A 23,419-nucleotide genomic window follows, 5' to 3' on the forward strand; every position below is an offset into this window, starting at 1 on the left:
TGGCGGGGTGGGGGGAAGTGGAGAGCAGATTAATAAATGTGTCCCAGTGAGGTCAGGAACAGGGAGTAGGTCTTTGGGCCCATGATATGTACCAGAATACCAGGCATCCTTAGTTCCGGTGGAAGAGCTGTCTGTGCTTCCCTCACCGCCTACAGCATCCCCCCTGCCCAAGCCTTTGGCACAGTGCCTTCCGCCGTCCGTGGGCAGCACGTGGGCAGCACGTGGGCGAATGCCGTGTGGCTCAGCTCATAGCACACCCAGCGTATACGCTGACATCAATTTAAGGGAAGTTTTCTTTAACCTTGTGGAAAAAAATTATTTTATCTGGTATCACAGAGTGGTACTTCTCAAACATTAATGTGCTTATGTATTATCTGGTGATATTGTTAAAATACAGATCCAGATTCAGTCTGTGTGGGCTGGGACCTGAGATTTGCGCATCTAATAAGCTCCCGGGGATGCCGATGCTGGTGGTCAGCTGACCACACGTCACAGAGCTTCTTACCACCTAGCCAGGTCTTCCTTTGTGTTTGCTCTTTCTGATTGGTATTAAAACAATACACGTTCACATAAATGGCATGCTAATGGAGAAATGAATCTCTTTGCTTCTGCATCTCACTGACCTTTAACTTCCGTGTTCTTTGGCATTGTCTGTCTTGGCCTCACACTTCTGACGTGTCGTTTAGGAGTCTACCTACGGGACCCATATCCATGAGAAGCGTGAAGAGCGGGAAGCGAGATTCTGCAACACGGTTCACGACATCGTCAACAGAGGGGGCAGAGGCCTCATCCCCGTCTTCGCCCTTGGACGGGCTCAGGAGCTGCTCTTGATTCTCGGTAGGCCTTTCCCTTTTTTATTCGGGGTCTCCGCACCCTGGAGTGCCTGTCCTGGGGTAGGGCCTCCCACCTCTGGGGCCTCGGTTTCTGCGTTTGGTGCCAGTTAAGAGCCCAGAGGGAGCGTGACTACCATGCACCACCCCCCGGGAACATGAATGGCGCACCTTCCTAGTTGCCATCAGCATCACAAGTCTCAGCTATGTGACGTCTGTCCAGAAGTCCAGCCATTGTTAATATAACAAGATGCCCTGGCTGGTGTAGCTCAGTGGATTGAGCACAGGCCTGCGAACCACACGATCGCGGTTCTATTCCCAGTCAGGGCACATGCCTGGGTTGCAGGCCATTTCCCAGCAGGGGACTCACGAGAGGCAACCATACATTGATGTTTCTCTCCTTCTCTCCTTCCCTTCCCCTCTAAAGATAAATAAATAAAATAAAATAAAATAAAATAAAATAAAATAAAATAAAAAAACAAGAAAAGTTTGTGCAACATCGATGTAACCTGGCAGCCAAGGAGAGTGGACTGGAATGTGCATGGGTGAACAGTGACCACTTCACTGTGCTAGTCAGTGGGGGTGGTAATGCTGTTGAGTGCACATGTGTACTGTGTGGCCGTCACATTCAAAATGACTAAGCGAGTAGAGCAATGAATCTGCATCACATTTTGTGTTAAGATTGAACATTCCTCTGCGGCAACTGTTTGGATGACTCAGAAGCTGCAGCTATGGGCAGCTGGTGATTGGCAGCTTCATCACGACAGTGTGCCCACTCATGAGTCACATCTCATGCATCATTTTTTTGGGAAAACATCAATCACCCAGGTGACTCAGCACCCCCACAGCCAAGATGTGGGACCCTGCAACTTCTGGCTTTTCCCAAAACTAAAAGCACCTTTGAGAAAGGGAAGAGATTTCAGACCATCAATTAGATTCAAGACATTATGACAGGGCAGCTGACGGCGATGGGGCGAACTGTGTGAGGTCCCAGGGTGCCTGGTTTGAAGGGGACTGAGGCATCTTTGTCCTATGTACAGTGTTTCCTGTATCTTGTATCTTCAGTAAATGTCTCTATTTTCCATACTACATGGCTGTATACCTTCTGGACAGACCCGTGTACTCGTATTTCATGACGCCTTCATACTCAAACATTCTTGATTCCTGAGGGGACACACTCTTCTTGAAGAATGAATGATGAGGCCTTGAATGTCTGTGGCTCCACGTGCAGAACTGGAAGCACTCGCGTCCTGAGTGCTTGCTCTCAGCTCTCCTCTCTGTGGGCCGGAACGCAGCGTCTGTGTTACTCTGGAATGGGAGGGAAAGGAAGACGGAACGACCTCAGATCCAAAGCAAGTCTGGGAGAGAGTCGGGACTCCGCAGAAGCTCAATTTTCTAAACCCTAGTCCAGTGCGGTTTTCTTTCAGTCCTGACTTGGTCCTTCTTTCTAGCTGCAGCGCACACCTGTCTGTACAAAGTCTGGAAGTGGGGAGTCTCCCTGCGCTGTGAGCTGAAGAGCGGAAGACGTGTGGGACGCGGAGCCACACTGGCCAGTGGACAGGGTCCGGGTTAGGGGAGAAATGCGGGACGCCCAGTTAGGTTTTAATTTCAGATAAAAGTGAATGACATTTTAGCCTGAGTATGTAGAAAGTTAATATAATTGATATAACTCTTACACAAAAATGCTTTATTTGTCCTGATCTGTAATATGCAGATAAATCTTCATGATGTTGTGTTGAGAATTATTAAGTGTGAGTTGCGTACTAGGCATTTAACACGTTTCCTGAATGCAGGCGCACCTAGTGGAGGACTTGATACCTTCTGTCCATACACAGTATTTGGGGGTTTAATATGGGTTTCCCTGAACAAAAATCCCCCTTTGAAGGTGCATTTCCCACTGTTTTCATTATCAGAAACTGTTTAGAATTTTTTTAGAAAATACAGTCACAGAGCAATGTGTGTGTTAAGTATGTAAGATTGGTGTGCCTCACTGGGCAGTCCCATTTTGTAATTGGCAAAGTCTGCTCACAGCAAGTCTGGTTCCCCCGAGTCATTCTTAGATGCTTCCACATCCCAGGCCCTGCTTCAGTCCTTAGAAACCCGTTTCAGCTCACAAGTTTAAGCTAGTAAGACCAGGCTAATTTTTCTTATATTTTAATTAAAATACACCTCTGAATTTCAAAACCAAATCACGTGTGTCACTTGCTACCTGAACTGTTCAACTACATGACAAACTGGTACTTGCCTCTTACGGCCCCTCTGCAGATGAGTACTGGCAGAACCACCCGGAGCTGCACGACATCCCCATATACTATGCGTCATCTTTGGCCAAGAAGTGCATGGCCGTGTACCAGACGTACGTAAATGCCATGAACGACAAAATCCGCAAACAGATCAACATCAATAACCCCTTCGTGTTCAAACACATCAGCAACCTCAAGGTGAGTGCTGCTGGGACGACGATGGGGCTGGGGGGTCGCAGCATGGAGACGTCCGTGTGGGAGTCCTGCCTGTCTTGTGCTCCAGCTGCTCCTTGTCACCAGAGCCTCCCCTTGGCTCGAGCAGGTGTCACTCAAAAGTCAGAAATGTAGCTGCTGGCTTCCTTTTAAGTAGAGTCCACTGCATGTCCCAAGTGTGCACATTCCAGTATTTACTGTTGCTGAGCAACTTGGACCTTTCTGTCAGAAATAGAAAGTCCTGATAAGAAAAATATAATATCTTGTGTTACATATTAAATTGTTCATTCTTACTCAGACCTAATCATATTTTGATGATTAGCAGTATAAATTCATATGTGAAAATGTTCATGTTTACTTTCCTAGAGCATTCAGTAAAATCTGATTTTTAATTAAAATGCATGTATTGCTTCACACAAACTAATCTGATCATAATAAAAGAATACCCCAGATGTTATGAGTGGCCTTCCAATTACAAATAGGCTCTGTTCATAAAGCATTGTATTTTAAGTTAGTTGCTGGGGAATTAGCGCCAAGCTTTCCCCAGAAACAGTGTAAGTTTTTGGTTAGGTTCCTAGGCCACAGCTCAGAAACTCACGAAGTGTGGAAAGCCGTCTCGGGCCTGTCTGGGTGAGGCCGTTTGGCTCTTCTTTCCCTCCCGCCTTCCCGCTGCCACAGGCGCTGACACGGCCCAGCGGCCGGAGAGCCACCTGTACCCAGGCCTAAGGTCGTGGAGAGCACACACCGCTCGCTTTTCATGACTTTGTTCCCTTTCATTCCCAGTCCACGCCGTTTGGAGACTCTGAATCGGGCCCCATCTCCCCCGGTCTCGTCCAGCCCCTTTCAGCCGTGGGACCGACTCTTTACCTTGCTCTCGGTTACTCTGCGCAAACGAGGAAGGCTTCGTCAAAGCCTGGGGTGTAATGCGCTCTCCCTCCCCACCCCCCCACCCCCCCCCAGAGCATGGACCACTTCGACGACATCGGCCCCAGCGTGGTGATGGCCTCCCCGGGCATGATGCAGAGCGGCTTGTCCAGGGAGCTCTTTGAGAGCTGGTGCACCGACAAGAGGAACGGCGTCATCATCGCGGGGTACTGTGTGGAGGGCACGCTTGCCAAGGTCAGTCCCAGCCTCCCACTGGCATGAGGCAGAGAACCACCCAGGCTGAGTGGTTTGACCTGCCCCCAGGCAGTGGGTGGGCACACTATCCCACCAGCAGCATCTGCCCGGTTGCAGTGAAAATCACAGAAAGGAGCCCGCATCCTGTGGAGACCGGCTCACTTACCAGGACTCTCCTGAAGAGCCATCAGTGTGTTTGGGCGATTGCCCACCTTCCTGCCGATGCAGAACGATGGGCTTTCACTCTCAGGGCTGCAGGCGTTGAGGCGCAGGAATTCAGAGGCGGTCTCTGGACTTCCAGGATCGCATTCTCTTATCTCCTCTTAGCGATAACTTCCGTTCTACTTTTAAATACATTATGATTCCCTGTTTTCATCATTTTTACTACTTTTCCTTACTCTCTAAGTCATGTGGACAATGTTAGCAATGCATTTAAAGTAGATTTTCATAACAGAGGTACATCTGTCTTTTATGTAAGTCCTCTTCGTTGGAAGGTCTCTTCCTAGAGCCGGGGAACGGTGGGGAATGGGAGTCTGCCTTCCAGTCCTAAGTTACACTGCGGGCACAGAAATTCACTTCTAGCATCTAAATTCTTGAAATGTCAGTTCCTCCGCTTCCTTTTCTGATTAAATGCTTGATGAAGAAAGTAAGTACTTGATACGCACTAAGTCAGTAGCATTGGAATGGTTTGGGGCTGCGGGGGAAGGCAGGGACGCCCCTTTCTCCTGGGAGCCTGACACCCATCTCCTGTCCGCCACAGCACATCATGTCCGAGCCCGAGGAGATCACCACCATGTCCGGGCAGAAGCTGCCGCTGAAGATGTCAGTGGACTACATCTCCTTCTCTGCGCACACGGACTACCAGCAGACCAGCGAGTTCATCCGCGCCCTGAAGCCGCCGCACGTGGTGAGCATGGGCTGGGGGGGTGGTGGGGGCCTCCTAGGGCGAGCTGGCCCATTTGTGGCAGCTGGTTCTCAACTCGGGCACCGCCTTCTGTCGGCGCGGCGCTCCACACGGGGCACTGGCACCCACACCCAGGCTCCCGCCTCCCGCCGGGCCAGACAGTCTGTGCGCTTGAATTTCTGTGCCTGCGTGGCGTTGCCTGTCACCACTCTTCTGTTCTTTCCTGCTGCCTCCCCAGCAGCCCGAGAGCACAGGCTTGGCAGTGTGGAGTCCCAGCTCGCTCCCTTACATGCTGTGCAGCCCTGGCAGGTTACCTAACCTCTCTGTACCTCATCTGTACGTGCAGATGGTAACACCTCGTGAGGTGGCTGTGAGGACTGAGTGAGAGCACACACGTCCTGGGCACAGGGCCTGGCTTGTAGGAAATGCCAGGTAGTGTGGAGAGGGGGGAGTCATGCAATAGTGAGAGTTAGAGACGCCAATCAGTATGAAGCACTTCGCGGGGCTCCTTACTGGTGTGCTTTGCTCCTGCCTTCAAGTTTCATGTAATGTGAAAGTTGCAGTGATACCTGGGTGGGCCTGGAGAGAGGGGCGAGCTGGAACAGTGGGCGTTTTTAAGGAGAGGGGTGCGGACAGGCGTGTGTCTGCCTCGGGGAGACCCGGCGGTCCGGCCCCGGCTGCCGGTTCCTTCCCACCAACCAACACCCGGTGCCAAGGCTCTCAGGTCTTGCCGACCGAAACGCCTGGGAAAAAAACAGATGACGTACCCTTTCTGGGTATATCGAAAAGTAGTTCAGAGGAAATGGCGTTTTGTTAGGTTTTTTCCTTCTTAAACGTGTCCCGTTGGGGTAAGACAGACACAGCATGTAAACTCTGCAGCCACCTCTACCAGGACGGGTCAGTGCTGTGAACTGTGTCCTCATCGAGGTGTAGCCGCCACCCCCCTAAAACTGCGTCCATTCAGTAACGGTTCCCCGCCTCCTCCCCAGCTCCTAGTGACGTCCCGTTTACTATGTCTCCAAGCATTTGCTGGAATTAGTGCAGATATTTCATACAAGAGAAGCCATGTGCCATTAGTGTTTTTAAGGCTCGCCCACCTGGTAGCAGGTCCCGACCTTCAGTCCTCGTCATGGCCGAGTAACACTGTGGTGTGCACACATGCACGCACATTTGGGTGATTCATGTTGATGGACACGGGTTGGCTTCACCTCTGGCTCTTGTGAATAATGCTGTCGTGAGCACTGGCGCAGACACGCCTGGTTGAGTCCGTTTCCAGTTCCTTCGGGTGTGTGCCACGAGCGGCCTGGCAGGATGGTCGTGGTGATTCTGTGCCTTACTTCCGTGTGGGGACAGGGCTGAACGTGAATGTGGTTTCTCTTTCTCTTTATGTTCCCTCACCGTTTATGCCCCCAGACCCTCTTCCACCTCCACCCACCCTCCTCCACCCTCTGCATTTAAGTTTTGAGGAATCACCAGACCCTTTCTTGTTCCCACCAGCCATGCACAAGGTGTCCGGGTCTCCATATTCCTGCTAGTGCTCACTTGCCTTTTTAAATTATAGGCATCCTCCTCAGAATGCAGTGGGTCTCACTGTGGTCTTAATTTTCTTTTCCTGATGGCCGGTGACGTGGTGCATCTCCTGTGATGGCCGGTGGCGTGGTGCGCCCCTGTGTGCCCCTCCTAGTTGCTTCCCTTCTCACTGGCCAGTTCCCGCAGGTGTTGGGCCTTTGCNACCAGACCCTTTCTCGTTCCCACCAGCCATGCACAAGGTGTCCGGGTCTCCATATTCCTGCCAGTGCTCACTTGCCTTTTTAAATTATAGGCATCCTCCTCAGAATGCAGTGGGTCTCACTGTGGTCTTAATTTTCTTTTCCTGATGGCCGGTGACGTGGTGCACCCCTGTGTGCCCCTCCTAGTTGCTTCCCTTCTCACTGGCCAGTTCCCGCAGGTGTTGGGCCTTTGCAGGCACATTCTTTGGTGGGGCAGGTCCCTCCCCCACTCGCCTCGTAGCCTGCTGAGGTGAGGCAGGGCGCGGGCAGCTCACTGGTGCTCCCGCTGGGTGTGGGTGCAAAACCCTCCCGGCCTGAAAGCCCTGGGGGAGCAGCTGTGCGGCTCTTTCTCCCCGAATCACCGCCTCTTCTTCGGTCCCGTCCCTCGCTCTGCACACTCCCGCTCTGCTGTCAGCTGAAACTTCAGATCGAATTGGATGCTCACCTCCCTCCGATAACCACGTCAGCAAAAGTGTATCTGCACAATAGAATAAATAACAGTGTTGGTTAGTAGTCATAAGTAATAGCCAGGAGTTGTCACCACGTGCTGAGTGGGGGCTGGTGCTTTACATGTATCACCTTGCTCACTCCACAGCCAAGGACTGTTCAGTGGCGGAGGAAACAGAAATGTTAAGTAACCTCCCCAGAGTCGCACAGCAAGGCAGTGGCAGTGCCAGACTTTGTGTTCAAGTAGCCAGGACCCTTCCCCGTAGGCCGTCCAGACGCCTGTGCCTGGTAGGGGTGCCGGGCAGGCGCCGGCTGCCCAGGCGAGAGGGCACCTGGCCGGAGCACGTGGGTCAGGAGTGTTGTCTCCGGTACAACACAGACGCGGCGGTTGTGCACACCCTGAAACAACGGCACTTGGTTCTGAAATGCTCGCTTTGTTACTGCTTTAAAAAAATAACAATAATAATCAGGAGTCATTTTTTTACTCCATTTTCTACTCCAGACACTGGAGTAGAAAAGAAATGTCTACTCGCTCTTGAAGAAGTTCCACACGAGGATCTTTTTAAACCAGTGAGAATGTCAGTGTCTATACAAGTTGAATTGACTACTTTCCCTTACAAGTAGTAAGGTTCACTTCTGATTTGCTTCTGAGGTTTAACTAGTTCAGGTAACGGCCGTCGTTCCTCTGAACTAAGCATGCTTCCTATGCTCTTTTAAATGTTTTTCCTGTAGATTTTAGTCCATGGAGAGCAGAACGAAATGGCCAGGTTAAAAGCAGCCCTGATTCGAGAATACGAAGATAATGATGAAGTTCACATAGAGGTTCATAATCCTCGGAACACAGAAGCAGTGACCTTGAACTTCAGAGGGGAAAAACTGGCCAAGGTAAAGGTTATGGTTCCTAATGTTGTCCATGTCTTCCGAGAAATGCGTGTTCCTTAAGAAAGCCACCCCCCTCCTCCAGTGCGGGGGCGGGGGGTGGGGGAGGTGTGCTGGACCCCGGCTTCCGTCTCCCCGGCCACCGTGAGAGCCTCACTCTTACACTTTCCCCGCAACTTCTGGTTCTCCTCATTCCTTTTGTCACGTGGAAAATTTTCAAAGAAATTAGATCTTAATCCAGTTGAATCTGATAGCTTTGTAATTCGCCACTTACTTAATTATTCCTGTGTCTGAGGAAAAAAAATGTCCATCCCTGTTTCCATACCCCGCCCAGGGCAGCGTCCTCTCCACCCCTCATGACGCTTCCTCAGACTCCAAATAGGCGTATGTTCCTACGCTTATACTTCTGCCCATTCGTTGAAATTTATCAAAATTTGTTCTTGAGAATCATTTTTTATAGTAAGAGACAGTATTTATTTTATTTTATTTTTTTAAAATATATTTTATTGATTATACCATTACAGTTGGTCTATTCCCCCCCTTTCATTCCCCTCCCCCCCGCACACTCCCTCCCCCACCATTCTCCCCCCTTAGTTTATAACCACGTGTCTCAAGTTCTTTAGATTCTATATTTCCCCCACTATTCTTGCCCTCCCCCCATCTATTTTCTACCTACCCTCTATGCTATTTTCTGTGCCTTCTCCCCCCTTCTCCTCCTCCCACTCCCCTGTGCTAACCCTCCATGTGTTCTTCATTTCTATGGTTCTCTCCTGATCTAGCTGTCCTCTTGGTTTGCTTTTGTTTTAGGTGTGGTTGTTAATAACTGTGAGTTTGCTGTCCTTTCACTGTTCATATTTTTCATCTTCTTTTTCTTATATAAGTCCCTTTAGCATTTCATAGAATAAGGGCTTGGTGATGATGAACTCCTTGAACTTGACCTTATCTGAGAAGCACTTTATCTGTCCTTCCATTCTAAATGAAAGTTTTGCTGGATAAAGCAATCTTGGCTGTAGGTCTTTGGATTTCATGACTTGGAATACTTCTTTCCAGCCCCTTCTTGCCTGTAAGGTCTCTTTTGAGAAATCCACTGACAGTCTGATGGGTACTCCTTTGTAGGTGACTGTCCCCTTATCTCTTGCTGCTTCTAGGATTCTCTCCTTCATTTTAGTCTTGGCTAATGTAATTATGATGTGCCTTGGTGTGTTCCTTCTTGGGTCCAACTTCTTTGGGACTCTCTGAGCTTCCTGGATTTCCTGGAAGTCTATTTCCTTTGCCAGACTGGGGAAGTTCTCCTTTATTATTTGTTCAAATAAGTTTTCCACTCATGGCTGTTTCTTTCCCCCTTCTGGTACCCCTATAATTCAGATGTTGGAACGTTTAAAGATGTCCTGGAGGTTCCTGAGCCTCTTCTCATTTTTTTGAATTCTCATTTCTTCATTCCTTTCTGGTCGGATGTTTAGTTCTTCCTTCTGGTCCATTCCACTGATTTGAGTCCCAGTTTCCTTTCCATCGCTGTTGGATTCTTGGACATCTCCCTTCATTTCAATTAGTTTAGCCTTCATATGTTCCTGTAATTTGTGACTATAATCAACCAGTTCTGTGAGCATCCTGATAAACAGTGTCTTGAATTGTACTTCTGAGAGGCCGGCAATTTCTCGGTCACTAAGAGTTATCGGCTCTGGGACTTTGAGTTCTTCTTGCGCCATCTTCTGGGCTGTTCGTGCCTGTTCCATAGGAGGATCGGAGCCCTAAGGTGTTCACTAGCACACGGCAACTAAGTCGCTGGGTTGTGAGGCTGTATGTGAGGGCAGGGCCAAAGAGGGACTATGGTGTCCCGTCTGCCGCCTGTCTCCGAGGCCTGCCTGCTGCCGAGGCCCTCACCGGTGCCGCAGCTGCTGCCGTCACCGGTCCCACGCGTTTCGTCCCACTGCACGCGAGTGTGCCACCGCCATCCGCCCTCGCCCCCTGGGGCCTGCGTGGTCCATCTCACTGTGCGTGAATGTGCGACCGTAGTCACTCTGCCCCGCACCCCAAGTGGTTCCGGGCTGCCTGCTCGCCTAGGTCAGGGAACCTGTCCTGCCTGACCCTGCTCACTGCTGGCTCCACCCCTCTTACTGTCCCCGTTGAAAGGTTAGATGTAGTCGGACTTCCGTATAATTCAATTTTCTGTCCTTTGGCTGTGTCTTTGTTTCTCCAAACCTTTGTTGTATTCAAACTTGGTTGTGGGAGAAAGCACAGTGTTTCCACCTATGCCTCCATCTTGGTGGAAGTCTAAGACACAGTATTTTGAGAGGTTAAAAAGAAATGATTAAGTAAAACCTTACCCGGGATTCTCAGGGATGCTGTGAGAAGTCTGCGTTTTCACCTTCTGTTACCAGAAACCCAGAGATTCCGCCCAACCCGGTGACTCCCTGGTGGGAGTGTCGCCCCCCACATGGAAAGGCTGCGGGTTTGATTCCCCGTCAGTGCACATACCCGGGCTCTAGGTCCAGGCACGCACGTGTGCAGGGCAGCTGGTTGGTGTTTCTGTCTCACGTCGACTTCTTTCTCTCTCCCTTCCCTTTTCTCTAAAACCCCATAAACGTGTCCCTGGGTGAGGATTTAAAAGGAAACCCTCAACTGCCTCTGAGGGAAACTCATCAGGATCTGGCCAAAGTTCTAAGTGCCGAGCACGTGCCGAAGAGCAACCTCCCGGCGCTCTTCCCGTGCGTGGCGCGGACATGAGGAAGCTAGTTCATGAGTAGCTTTTCTCACTGTTGAACTTGAGGGGGGATTTTCTGCCGGAGTCGGGGTGTGAGGCTTTCTTGCCGGTGAGGAGCAGTGCATGGTCGAGTTTGCGCCCAGTCCTGCTGTTCACGGGGCTTTGCAGGAGCCAGTTCGGTGGACGAGTCTTCCCCCTGCAGAAAACCCTGCGGTTCCGGCCCCGGGACGCGTCTCCCGGACTCTGCCGGTCACAGGGGGTGCGGAGGAGGGAGCTCTGCACCCCGACGGTTTGGGAGGCGCTTAGTCCCAGAGTGAAGCTGGGTCTGCAGCAGCGCTTTCCAGAGTTTTGATGAGGCCATTGAGCATTAATAATCCGCGGCGCTCGTAGTGCATAGCATTTAAAAATTTGCTCAGCTATAGAACCGAGAACACACTTCAGGTGTGCGTCATTTTTCTTTCAATGTATTTGGGCATAAAGACACTCTTGTCAATTTCTCTTTCCCCAAATATGCTTTCCTGTTGGAGAGCTGTTCTGGTTTTTCAGCCATGATTTCAGTCAATTAAAATCACTACCTAGTTCCTTGTTTTCCTCCGGTGAGCAACCTTACTTAGGCACAAGTCAGATTCCTGGGGGGGGAGGCGTCCTCAGCCGTGTAAACCAGAAACCAAGGGGGTGCAGAGAACTGGCAACCCCCATGCCCTCCACCACCTAGCGACACCAGGCTCCCCAGCTGCGAGCTCGCGTCTTGCTAGCACATCAGCTGGTTGGAGACGAGCACACACACCGACTAGAGAGCGAGACTGCTCGGTCTGGCCCTCGGACACACGCTGCCCTGCAGGCAACGCTCTCCCCGTGGGTCCCCGTCCGGGGCTTCCCTGGGGTCAGAGCCCTTCTCACTGAGTGCCGGCATTGAAGGGGGAGCCACCCGGGAAGCCCTGTGAAGCAGCGCTCTCCCGTGACAGCCTGGTGACAGAACAAAGGGTGTCACCCGCCCTGACTTAGATTAAGGAGAACAAGTATGGAACATGCTGTTGCTGTTCTCTGTGAGTTCATTTATTGGCAGCTGAGAGAGGTTACATTTTAAAACGTTGGGTCGCGTGTTTGTCAGGTTTCTGTTTATGTTAGTTTTTGAACAATCATCACTCTCTTTTCATAAAACACTCCCCCCTCAGATGTGTCTGTGAGCTCAGAGGTGCAGACAGACATTGACCTCACTGCACAGATGCTGCTTCACCCCCCCGGGGGCTGCGCAGCCTTGACTCCGTGCGGTGGGCGCCCCCTGGTGGTGGTGGGAGGTCCACCCAGGGGAGCAGAAGCCTTTCACACTGGTGCTTGCTGTCCTTCCCGCTGGGGCTGTCCTTCCCACTGGGGCTGTCCGGAGCTTTCCCGGTCGCTGGACTGACGGAGGCTGAACTGGATTTACCTCGCTGCTCTCCCAGTTGGCCAGTGGCTCCTCCCTGTGGCCTGGTGGGGCCTGGCAGCTGCCCTGTTAGAGGTGCACACAGCGTGTTTGACTTGTCGTGTTGATACTCACATGTTGCTTCTCACGTGTCTAATGGTCATTGTTACGATGCAGCACCCAAACCGTTGCATTTCATGAGACTCTGTTTTGTGTTTTGTGTCATTTCAACAGGTCATGGGCCTTTTAGCAGACAAAAAACCAGAACAGGGCCAGCGGGTCTCAGGAATACTCGTTAAAAGAAACTTCAATTATCACATACTTTCTCCTTGTGACCTCTCTAGTAAGTGTACTGTTAAATGTCAAATACAAGTGGATTTTAGCACAAGAAAAGAAAGTCTGTGAAAACTTCTCTTACCTAGTGGCCATGTTTTAGTTTTATTTGTTTATTTATTTATTTATTTTTAGAGAGGGGGAAGGGAGGGAGAAAGAGAGAGAGAAACATCAATCCATTGCCACTTGCTTGCCCACAGCTGGGGACCTGGCCCCCAACCCAGGCATGTGCCCTGACTGGGAATCAAACTGGCGACCTGTGGTTCACAGGCCAGCACTCAATACACTGAGCCACACCAGCCAGGCCTAGCCACATTTTAAAAAAACAACCAAATAACAAAATAGGAATGAGTGAAAGTTTATAATCCAGGTAGCTTTATAGGTAAAAATAATCTTTCTTGAATTATTGAAGCATTTAAATTCTTTGGGAAACAACTTTTTTCTTTGTTGGAAACATGGGGTTACCTCTGACCTTTGCTTGACGAGGCCATTGTGTCCCCCTCAAGGTGGCACCGGCCCTTTCTCGTTGCAGCCCAGCGGCTGCCAGCCCCTCGCACTCCGTGCCTGGGTGAATGCAAAGCCATCGCTGCTTTTGCAGTCAGTGCGGAGTTACCTTCTGACTGTGCTCAGTTTTACAGATAAGCACTGATAACCTGGAAGTGCTTGGTGGAGGAGCCGGAAAGAACCGCCTGGCTAGGTGCTTGTCTGTGGGAGGGGCCGGCAGCTCTCAGAGGGTCGCCTGGTGGAGTGAGGTGCAGTCCTTAATGCAGCAGTCGGTGTGTTCCCCCTCTGCGCCAGGCTTTGTCCTGGGTGCTGGAGGGCTGCAGTTAATAAAAAGCACAGCCCCTGCCCCCTCCCCAAAGCTGTCTGAGGAGAGAGGCGTCTTGTCAGGAGCTGGGTGCAGCGTCGGCCCGGGGTGGGTGGAAGTGCATGGTGAGCAGGTGAGGACAGAAGGGCCTCGCAGCTCCAGGGAAGGCTGTGCCAGCCGGCAGGGGTGTGCCAGGTGCTGAAGGCCAGTTAGCACGTGCCAAGCCCAGGAGATGGTGGAGGACAGCTGGCCCGCTGGCTCGGAGCCCGTCAGGGACCTGGTGTGTTCTGGCTGCGGCATAAACTTCCGTGGCCAAGGAGGGTGTATAGGGAGACGAGGGGGGAACGAGGAGCAACTTGTTAGAGTGAAAAACCTGCTCTCACTTCCTTTACTTGGGCTTCTCTGTGTTTGCAAATTGTGCTTTGTGGGACCAGTACTGTTCCTTAAAGTGTATTTGTTCAAATTTCCTCTTCAGATTATACCGACTTGGCCATGAGCACTGTGAAACAGACCCAAGCCATCCCGTACACCGGCCCTTTTAATTTGCTCTCTTACCAGCTGCAGAAACTGACAGGTGTGTGCGTTTCCTGGCAGTCACTTCACCGCTTTCTGTATCTGAGAAAGATGATGAGGTATCTAGGAAAGGGTGTTGTTTCCTTTTGGTAGTTGTCTCAAAGTACACAAGGTTTATTTGTGCTTGGTCCTATCCCATTTAAGTGATACTTTTGGGAATCTACTCATCAACTTTTATTTTATTTTTTTAAGATTTTATTTATTTATCTTTAGAGGGGAAGAGAAGGAGAGAAATATCAATGTACGATTGCCTCTCGTGCATCCCCTGCTGGGAACCAGCCTGAAACCCAGGCATGTGCCCTGACTGGGAATCGAACCGTGATCCTTTGGTTCCCAGGCTACTCATCAACTTTTAAATCCCATTATACCTTCCATCCTCGAACCACTTAAAATTCTAAAAATATCGGTAGTCTTTGTTCCTTGTGTTTAAAATCTACTTCAGCTACAGATTTCATCCATTTTTTTCTCTGTTCAGGGAAAATGTTTCTGGTCCCATCAGTACCATTGTGTGCGGCAGGTTTTATAAGCAAGCGTGGCCTCTGGCCAAAGGCCAGCGCCAGAGAGCCTGTCCCACTTTCCTGTGAAACCGCTTTCCCCCGAGAGTTCCGGGAAGCGGCATCACGAGGGCAGGGGCCGCACTAACGGAGGCGGGCTCTCTGGCAGGCGAGAACACTGCCATCCGCAGCTCATTCCTTTCTGTCCCTTCTTCCTCGTTCATGTGGCCAAGAGCTCCCGTAAAGTAACCCGCGGGAAGGAAGTCTGGTTTCACCTCACAGCCTCACGATGGAATTAGAGATCATACCTTAGAAAGTTAGTGAAATACGTCTGAGTTCGTCCTTAATGAGGGGGTCACCGGGAAAACCAGAGAAGTCTCATCTCAGGCAGTACCGTGGCCCTGCAGAAGGAGTAGGCAGCCCTGTGAAGGCAGAAGGCAGAAGGGACTATTCCCAGCGGGCCTGTCTCATGTTCAGCATTAAGATGCTAGTGGCAGACCTCTCGCACAAACACAGAAGTGTGGCAGCCACCCGAGTTTATTCCGCAGTCAGTGTGTTCCTACTGTGCGCGTGCCAGGCACTGCGTGGGGTGCTGGGGAGCCAGTTACTTGCTGCTGATAAAATATTTAACGTCCAAGGTAAAGCCACTCTGGTTACACAGATTTTGTAACACCTGTTCAGATTTTCAGCTAACTGGACAGCATAAAACCTAGCTATTTAAATCTCACTGTAAATGCACTATTAATTTTTCATTACGTGTCAGCTTTATTCAGCCAACTCTGTAAACAAATGAATAACGTGTTATAATCTTTCTTTCAGGTGATGTAGAAGAATTAGAAATTCAAGAAAAACCTGCTTTGAAAGTGTTCAAAAATATCACTGTAACACAGGAGCCAGGAATGGTGGTGTTGGAAGTAAGATCACATCATTTACCCGAACAAGAAGGAAGAAAGTTCTGAGAGTTTACGTGCGGAGATTTAAGTTGGGGGCGAACACACAATACAATGCAGAGATGATGCGTTACAGAATTGTGCACCTGAAACCCATATAATTTTATTAGCCAAAGTCACCCAAAAATTTGGTGTAGAAAAGAGTTTACATGTCATTGTAGAGATACTTCACAATCAGGAAAAAATTTATTGGAAAATACAGTTTTCTAAGATCAGCTTTAAGTATAGCATGGCTAGGCATTTTCTAGGTAACATAAAAACTGGAAACAGATTAAGGCTTGGCGTGTAGTGTGTGTAATGAGTAGGGAACCCATGTGTGCAGGTCTGAGCTGATTTCGTGGTGCCCAGGAAGGCCTTGGTTGTAGCAGGATCTCATTCTCTCGCACCGAAACAAACTGGTCCTGCAACACTTCTGAGGAGAGTGGCATTTTGAAGACTCAAATGAGCAGCAGCAGCGTGGCCTGGACACACAAAGGCACGAACTCACTGGGTTAGGTGAACAAGGTTCCCACTGGCACAGTTTTAAACCCCTGCCCGTGGGATGTGGAACCCAGACACCCAATGCAGCCCATGGTTGGCTTGGATAGGTTGGCATCTGTTAAGTCAGAAGGAAAACTTTTTACAATGAATCCTGGAACTGAGTGATCCAAGGGGCTACTTTGTTTTTCTGCCTCAAGGCTGTATGTAAATTGCATGCAGATTTCCCATAAGTTCGGCTACTTTGTTTATACAGATTATTTTATAACAAAAAAAGAAAGCTCTGTCAGCTCTAGTCCATGGAGTTCTGTGAATGAGTCTTAGATTGATTTGGAAGGCTAAAAATAACTGAAGAAAGTATCAAAAGGAGTGGTTATCTGTAGTAGGAAGTGACATACAATGATACATAACAACATCCAAGACTTATTAGAAATGTTGATTAAACGTGTCAGATCTAGAGAAAGTTCTCAAAGTGCCTTGTGTTGCTTGTGAACTTGCACTTTGCAGAGAGAATAAGCATAAGAGGGGCTCTGGTTCCTGAAATGTCAGTAGTTCACCTGGTCTCACCCTTAGTGAGCAGGCTCGGGAAACTTTCTTGGATCGCTGGGCACTTGAAGGAACTGCAGGGCCCCTCAGGCCTCCCGTGAGGACCAGAAGTAGCCTGTAACAGAGTTATTTTGTATCACCACTGAGATGGTGGCTGGAAGGTGGCTGGAAACCAGCATTGGCGTCCCAGGGCCAGCAGCTACCATGTGTGCCATCCGGGGCAGTTCCTTCTGAGTCCAGTTCCCCCGCCGTAAAATGAACGTGCCGTGAGAACTGAAGGAGATAAAGGGTGTCGTCCAGGGTGAATTGGAGAAGTCCGGCCCTGTGAACGCATTTCGGTGCACGAGCAGTCAGCCCGGTGCAGTGAGAACAGGAGAAGCCAGTCACACGTGCACAGCCCGTGGGTGGGTGGGGGCGTGCACGGCCGTCCTGGGGGCCGTGGCTGTGCCTTCCTAACTCTGCCTCTCGCTTCACAGTGGTTAGCAAACCCCTCCAACGACATGTACGCTGACACGGTGACAACTGTGATCCTGGAGGTGCAGTCCAACCCGAAAATCAGGAAAGGTACAGAGTCCTTTCCTTCTTTGTTCATTTTATCAGTTAATTCTTTTACTTCTCCCACAGTTCTTGGCACTAAAAAGCCGAAAGTAGGATCCCAAGGTGCTTGAAATCTCCTGATTTTTTTCCTATTCTACAACCGTTAACACACTAGATACTTGCATAATGATACATATTACTACCATTTTACTTTTTGTCCTGGGTTGGTTTTTTTTCTAATTTTTTACTGTACTTATTTACTTTTAGGGAGGGGGAAAGTAAAGGAGAGAAACATCAGTCATTTACCTCTCTCACACCCCGCACTGGGGACCTGGCCCACAAGCCAGGCACGTGTCCTGACTGGGATCGAACCTGCGACTTCTCGACCCTCAGGCCACACCGGCCAGGGCTGTCCTGGGTTTTAACCTGTCTGAAAGTCTAGTAGCAGTTAGCACCAAGATAAAATGTTAGAATCCGTGTAAGAGCAGTTGAATCGGGAGGTCTCACAGAATCGGTGCAGTGAACCAGCGTGCCCCGTGTGCAGTTGCGCGCTTGTTTTTGGTAAGATCTGTTGATGGGAGGGGGTCTCCTGTGGCTGAGGAGCCTTGTCCACCAAAGAAAGCACCAGTGAAATGTTTCTGTCACAGCGTTACTTAGGTTTCACTTGATAACATGATTCGGTGTCACACACGTCTTGTGTGTCACTGGCGTGTCAGGTGGCCCTTTGCTACTGGAGAAGCCACCCTGGCGAACTCCGGGAGGCCCCTGGCCGCCTACGCTGCGCGTGGCCGCCGGCCGTGTTCTCGGAAGAGGGCTTCTCCCTCTGGAGTCATGAACATAAGCGAGGAGGCAGCTCCTGGAGTTCGGGGGCGGACGGGGTGTAGCTGCGCACTTGGGAGCCCAGCCTTCTGCGCCGGGTCTGCAGGGCCTGGGCCTGAGCTCTCCGCTGCTTCCTCCCCAGGTGCGGTCCAGAAGGTCTCTAAGAAGCTCGACCTGCACGTGTACAGCAAGAGGCTGGAGATCATGCTGCAGTGAGTGTCAGCAGCGGGCACAGGGCCAGGTGCCCGTGACCTGTCAGCCGTCTCCCNGTGTAGCTGCGCACTTGGGAGCCCAGCCTTCTGCGCCGGGTCTGCGTTGGGGTCGGATGGGCCTGCAGGGCCTGGGCCTGAGCTCTCCGCTGCTTCCTCCCCAGGTGCGGTCCAGAAGGTCTCTAAGAAGCTCGACCTGCACGTGTACAGCAAGAGGCTGGAGATCATGCTGCAGTGAGTGTCAGCAGCGGGCACAGGGCCAGGTGCCCGTGACCTGTCAGCCGTCTCCCCGGGAGACGCGTCTCGTCACTGAGTGTGGAGCCTCAGAGTGTTTGTGCTTGGGCTGCGCGGCCGACCGAGATGGAAACATGCTCATTGCGGACAGGAGCTCAAATCTTGGCCTAGCGTCGTGCGCCTGGAAGGGCTCTCTACGCGCTTCTTGAGTGCGAATTCTGCATCGAGGAGGGCCCTGCCCTGGCTGCTGTGGCTCAGTGGACTGAGCACCGGCCAGCAAACAGAAAGGTCGCCGGTTTGATTTCTGGTGAGGGCACATGTCCGGGTCGTGGGCCAGGTCCCCAGGTGGGCGTGTGAGAGGCAGCCGATGGGTTCTCTCTCTCACGTCAGTGTCTCTCCCCCTTTCTCTCTCCCTTCCCTTCTCTCTAAAAACAAATGGGTCGAGTCTGAAACAAGAATGCTTCTCTTCTAGACTCTTCGCAGGCAGTCAGCGTGCGGACTGTGGATGAGCCTGAAGCTCAGCGTTTTCCTGAGCAGCAGATATTAGGCCTTTCCCCTCAGTGCTCTTTAAGCCTAGTTTCAGATTTTTAAAGATTTTATTTATGTATTTTTAGAGAAAGGGGAAGGGAGGGAGGAATGGAGGGAGGGAAACATTGATGAGCAAGATGAGCTGCCCCTTGCACACCCCCAGCCCGGTCCTGGCCCACAGCCCAGGCCTGTGCCCCGACTGGGGACTGAACCGCGATCCTTTCAGTTTGTGGGATGACTCTCAACCCACTGAGCCGCTCCAGCCGGGGCCAGAATGTCTTTCCAAGTAAAATTGCCCTATAAAACTGCTACAGAGTGGATAACTACAATGGAAGCTTATGAGTTGGACCCCCAAAAGGGGGAGATTGAAAATCCCAGCATCGACACAGTACCTTGAACATGGGCGCATCTCGAGTTCTCAGTGAGCAGATTCTTGCTTGTTATCGAACTGAAAGCTACTTCACTGGACAGGTCCCCAAAAGGGCCCCGCAGGCTCGGGGTCCTGCCTTGGCCCTTCCACTCTGTCCTCTCCCTGAGCCCCACACCGACCGTTTTGGAAACCAGCAGCCGTGCGGTGGCTTGGAAAGTGGGGGTTTTGCTCCCAGAAGCCATCACATAGCTTCAGCGATGTGTCAGTGGTATGGGTGTGGGTTTTTAAGAGCACCCCTGTTGTGCAACCCAAACACCAGCTGCCCCTGCGGGAGCGGGCCCTCCGTTGCCATGAGCACGGCAGCAGGGTGGTTGCCAGCCCCACCTGCCTGGGACCTGTCTGCAGAGGGCTGGCTCTGCAGCCCCAGAGCCTGCCCTGTTGGCCTTGGCCCCTTGGTCATTTGAGTGAGGCTGCCGGTTCTCCCAGGAGGGACTGCACACACGTTTGTCTTTGATGTCAAGTGGTTAGATGACCCCGGCCCCCAAAGCCACTCTGGGACCCCAGGTTGAAGGGCCCTTTTGTGGACCATGGGACATGAGTCTGTGTGTGTCCAGGGAGTACAGCAAGCGGCCCTGTTTCCAGGACGAGAAGGCCCGTGTGGCCCCATGTGAAGTGCCCAGCACAGTGTCTGCCGAATGGAGCATTCCTAATAAGCGACAGCTGTGTGTTTTACCTGTTTCGTAAAATGAGTAAAATATAGGAAGGTAAATAATAAACATACCTCAGGAGAATAGCTGCAGGTGTTCTACTTCACAACCAGGACCGCGCTTCAGTTTCATTTTTCCCCAGATGCATAAAACTGCACGTCACATACTTGTTCACGCATTTCCACTCTTACTGTATCTTTGTTTATCCCGAGGGACATATTTGGAGAAGACTGCGTCAGTGTGAAAGACGGCTCTGCCCTCGGCGTCACAGTGGACGGGAAGACTGCTAATATAAACTTGGAGACTCGGGTGTGTGGCTCTTCCTACGTTTTAAGACATTTAGGAAATACAAGAGTGAGCAAAAGTGGGTTTACGGTTGTGAGTACACTGAACAGCTTACTCATCTATTATTCTTTATTAATTATTGTATCATTTTCCATATGCACAACAGTAAACCTGCTTACGCCCCACCCTGCAGATAAAGTCTTACATTCCTGCTCTTCATTTCTCATGTGTAGTGGGTTTTTGGGTTGCTGCACGGTCCACGTTCCCCGGTGTAGATCACTCCGCTGTTTTCCTTCTATGCTGCACACCTTCATCCACCTCCGCACTTCTCCTGTTGGCATCTGGCAGGTCCCAGGTTTTTTCGGGGAAGCTGCCCTTCCGTTTGCACCTGCGGGACCGGGTGCTCCTCCAAACACCGAGACGCAAGAGCGCGGGCCTTGCACAGCTAGCCCCCCGGCGTGCGCGTGCGTCCTTGCAGGGCTGTTCTGAACAGTGGTTACACTAAACAAGTGCATGCTAGAAATTTCCTTTGTTTGCCCTTTGACTGCATAGGTGCTTTGGGAAAACACTACATTTATTTTACCTTGCCAGAAAAATAAGCTTAGAGCATAAATTAGTAATTCACTGGAGAAGAAACCAGATGCCAGTGAACAGAAGAAACTAATGTTCAGGTCCACTGATAATCAGAGGAAATACAAAATAAAGTATGAAATGCCACTGTTTGCTCGTCACAGTGGCACAAATCCAAAAGAGATCGCTAAGAATGTTGGTGGAGGACCCGGCTGGTGTAGCTCAGTGGATTGAGTGCAGGCCTGCAAACCACGCGATCACGGTTCGATTCCTAGTCAGGGCACATGCCTGGGTTGCAGGCCAGTTCCCGGGTAGGGAACCCACTAGAGGCAACCATACATTGATATTTCTCTCCCTCTCCCCTTCCCCTCTAAAGATAAATAAATAAAATCTTTAAAGAAAAAAGAGAATGTTGGTGAAGGAGGAAACGAGTCCACAGGTGCTGTGGGTGGTAGGGCCAGGCTGTGAATCAGGTGATGCCTTCCTTCTCCAAGGCAGTGCCGGGAGATGCATCAGAATCCCTAAAAATGCAAATGCCTTTACCCACGATTCCACTTACTGGGTTTAACCAAGGAAAGGAACTAGACCAGTGAGCAGAGATGCATGCAAGGATGCCTGTTTTACCATTGATTGTAACATGAGCGAAATTGCCAGAGACCCAGACACCCACGAGCAGGAGGAGGCGAGTTCAACACACAGCTAGGGGATGTGTATGGGTGCCCATGTGCCTGTGGATTGCAGTGTGTGCAGCTGTCCGGGGTGCTGGTGTGGATCATTCACGCACCAGCTCGTCCTCCCCCATTGCTGCATGGGAAAAGTCCCCGACAGCGAGAACGCTACATTTTCCCGGTTTTGTCGTAAAGAACTCTACATTCAGCTCGAAGTCTAGAAGGTTATACACTGACCTGCCAGTGGTAGTTATCACTGGGTCGTGGAGTCAAGGGTGTTTTTGGTTCCTCAGTTTTCAGGTGAGGGGTATTTATGGCAGCGTGAGTGCTTAAACAGCACCGAGGATTCTGCAGGTGAGCAACGACTGGGTTACTAGTGAGTCCGAGTCTCACTTAGTGCCGGCCGTCGAGTAGGCAACCTGGTCCGCTGCAGGCTGAGTCCTCTGCTGCACAGACCCAATTCCTTGGCGTCTCCTTGACCAGGTGGAAATGTGGGTGTTGAAGTGCGCACAGTTCACTAGACTTGCCAGTTCTTTTCTTCCAACATTAACCTGTAAGTAGGCCCGGTCCTTGTGGGGTCCGGAGTCCCCCTGGCCCACACGCATGCCCACAGCGGTGCAGGCAGGGTGCCGAGGGTGTGGGGAGCTGCGTCTGTCTTCCATGTGACCGAGTCTGCTCCCGCTCTCTCTTGCAGACAGCCGAGTGCGAGGAGGGCAGTGAGGACGACGAGTCCCTCCGGGAGATGGTGGAGCTGGCCGCACAGAGGCTGTACGAGGCCCTCACACCCGTTCACTGAGGACCTCGCGTGCCTGGATATGCTGAGACTTTTGTGTAGCCCTTGAACTTACGTCTGGTACTGAAGGTGAAATACCCAGTTCCTTTGGGGCCTGCTTACACCAAGGCCACTTCTAGGCACGTGTGCAGGCTCACAATAAAACCCTAAAAGTCTGTTCATGGCAACTGAACCCGGTGTCTTACCGTACTTTTTTAAGGAAATGCATGATGACTTGTATTTCACACCTAGTTCAAGAGCATCACTTAAAAGTGTGAAACCCTTTTCCTATTCCCTCCTGATACTCTTGCCAAGTTCCTTGGTTTCACATTTGTTAAACTGTGACTCCTGGGACCCAATAACATTCTGTGTTTAGTGGCTTCAGATTCAACCCAGAGGCACTCTGTGTAATCCTCAGGCTCACATTTACGGGTGCACAGGTGTTGGCTGTGGGATCGAGCCCTGCATAGTAAATTAATCAGCAGTCCCGTTTCCCGAAGTCCCCGTCACACAGACTTGCAGGCGCCTGACACAGGCAGGCATGTCTGGTGCTATTGCTGAGGGAGCAGGTCAACCCCCCAGGGGTAACCTGGCATGTATGTTGATGAAAAGATCTGATTGTCCCTCTGCGGAGGGGACAGGCACGTGCCCAAGGCAGCTCCTCCCCTGCCGGCCTCACCGGAGAGCTGCTACCACTCCTTGCCAAGCTAAAGTCACTGGTTGCCCCCACACCGTCTCCTGTCAACACCGTGGGGGCTGCCCCTCCCAGAGACTTACAACCTGCAATGTGGACCACGCCTGACCTGCGCTTTGACAAATGTCAGCACGTGGATCTGACTTTTCACGTGAAACAAAGTGAAGGCACTTCTATAATGTAGCCACTTACTCTGCCAATGGCCCGAACCCAGGGTCTGAGGGTCACATCCTTTGTCTTTGACTCATTATGCTCCGCTGCACCGTGGAGTCACCTGGGGAGCATTAAACTGACACCCACCTGTCTCCATCCTGCCTCCAGGTGCTTGGTTTGGCGGG

The 23,419-nt window shown here is 51.0% G+C and overlaps 1 protein-coding gene across 1 annotated transcript in view; it reads left to right on the forward strand.

Moving 5' to 3' along the window:
• CPSF3 (cleavage and polyadenylation specific factor 3) overlaps positions 1-22,580 on the forward strand; it is a 32,516-nt gene extending 9,936 nt beyond the window's left edge. Inside the window, exons 7-18 of the mRNA XM_037048689.1 lie at positions 687-837; positions 3,096-3,271; positions 4,247-4,405; positions 5,166-5,312; positions 8,258-8,410; positions 12,742-12,850; positions 14,124-14,222; positions 15,535-15,629; positions 17,165-17,252; positions 18,187-18,256; positions 20,305-20,401; positions 22,310-22,580. Of these exons, the coding sequence (XP_036904584.1) occupies positions 687-837; positions 3,096-3,271; positions 4,247-4,405; positions 5,166-5,312; positions 8,258-8,410; positions 12,742-12,850; positions 14,124-14,222; positions 15,535-15,629; positions 17,165-17,252; positions 18,187-18,256; positions 20,305-20,401; positions 22,310-22,411 (1,446 nt within the window). The 3' untranslated portion in view covers positions 22,412-22,580. The remainder of the gene's footprint in view (positions 1-686; positions 838-3,095; positions 3,272-4,246; positions 4,406-5,165; positions 5,313-8,257; positions 8,411-12,741; positions 12,851-14,123; positions 14,223-15,534; positions 15,630-17,164; positions 17,253-18,186; positions 18,257-20,304; positions 20,402-22,309) is intronic.
• The last annotated feature ends 839 nt before the right edge of the window (positions 22,581-23,419 follow it).

Source organism: Sturnira hondurensis, unplaced genomic scaffold, assembly GCF_014824575.4.
Source record: "Sturnira hondurensis isolate 20B ecotype Veracruz unplaced genomic scaffold, ASM1482457v3 Scaffold0006413, whole genome shotgun sequence".
NCBI classification, from domain to species: Eukaryota; Metazoa; Chordata; class Mammalia; order Chiroptera; family Phyllostomidae; genus Sturnira; species Sturnira hondurensis.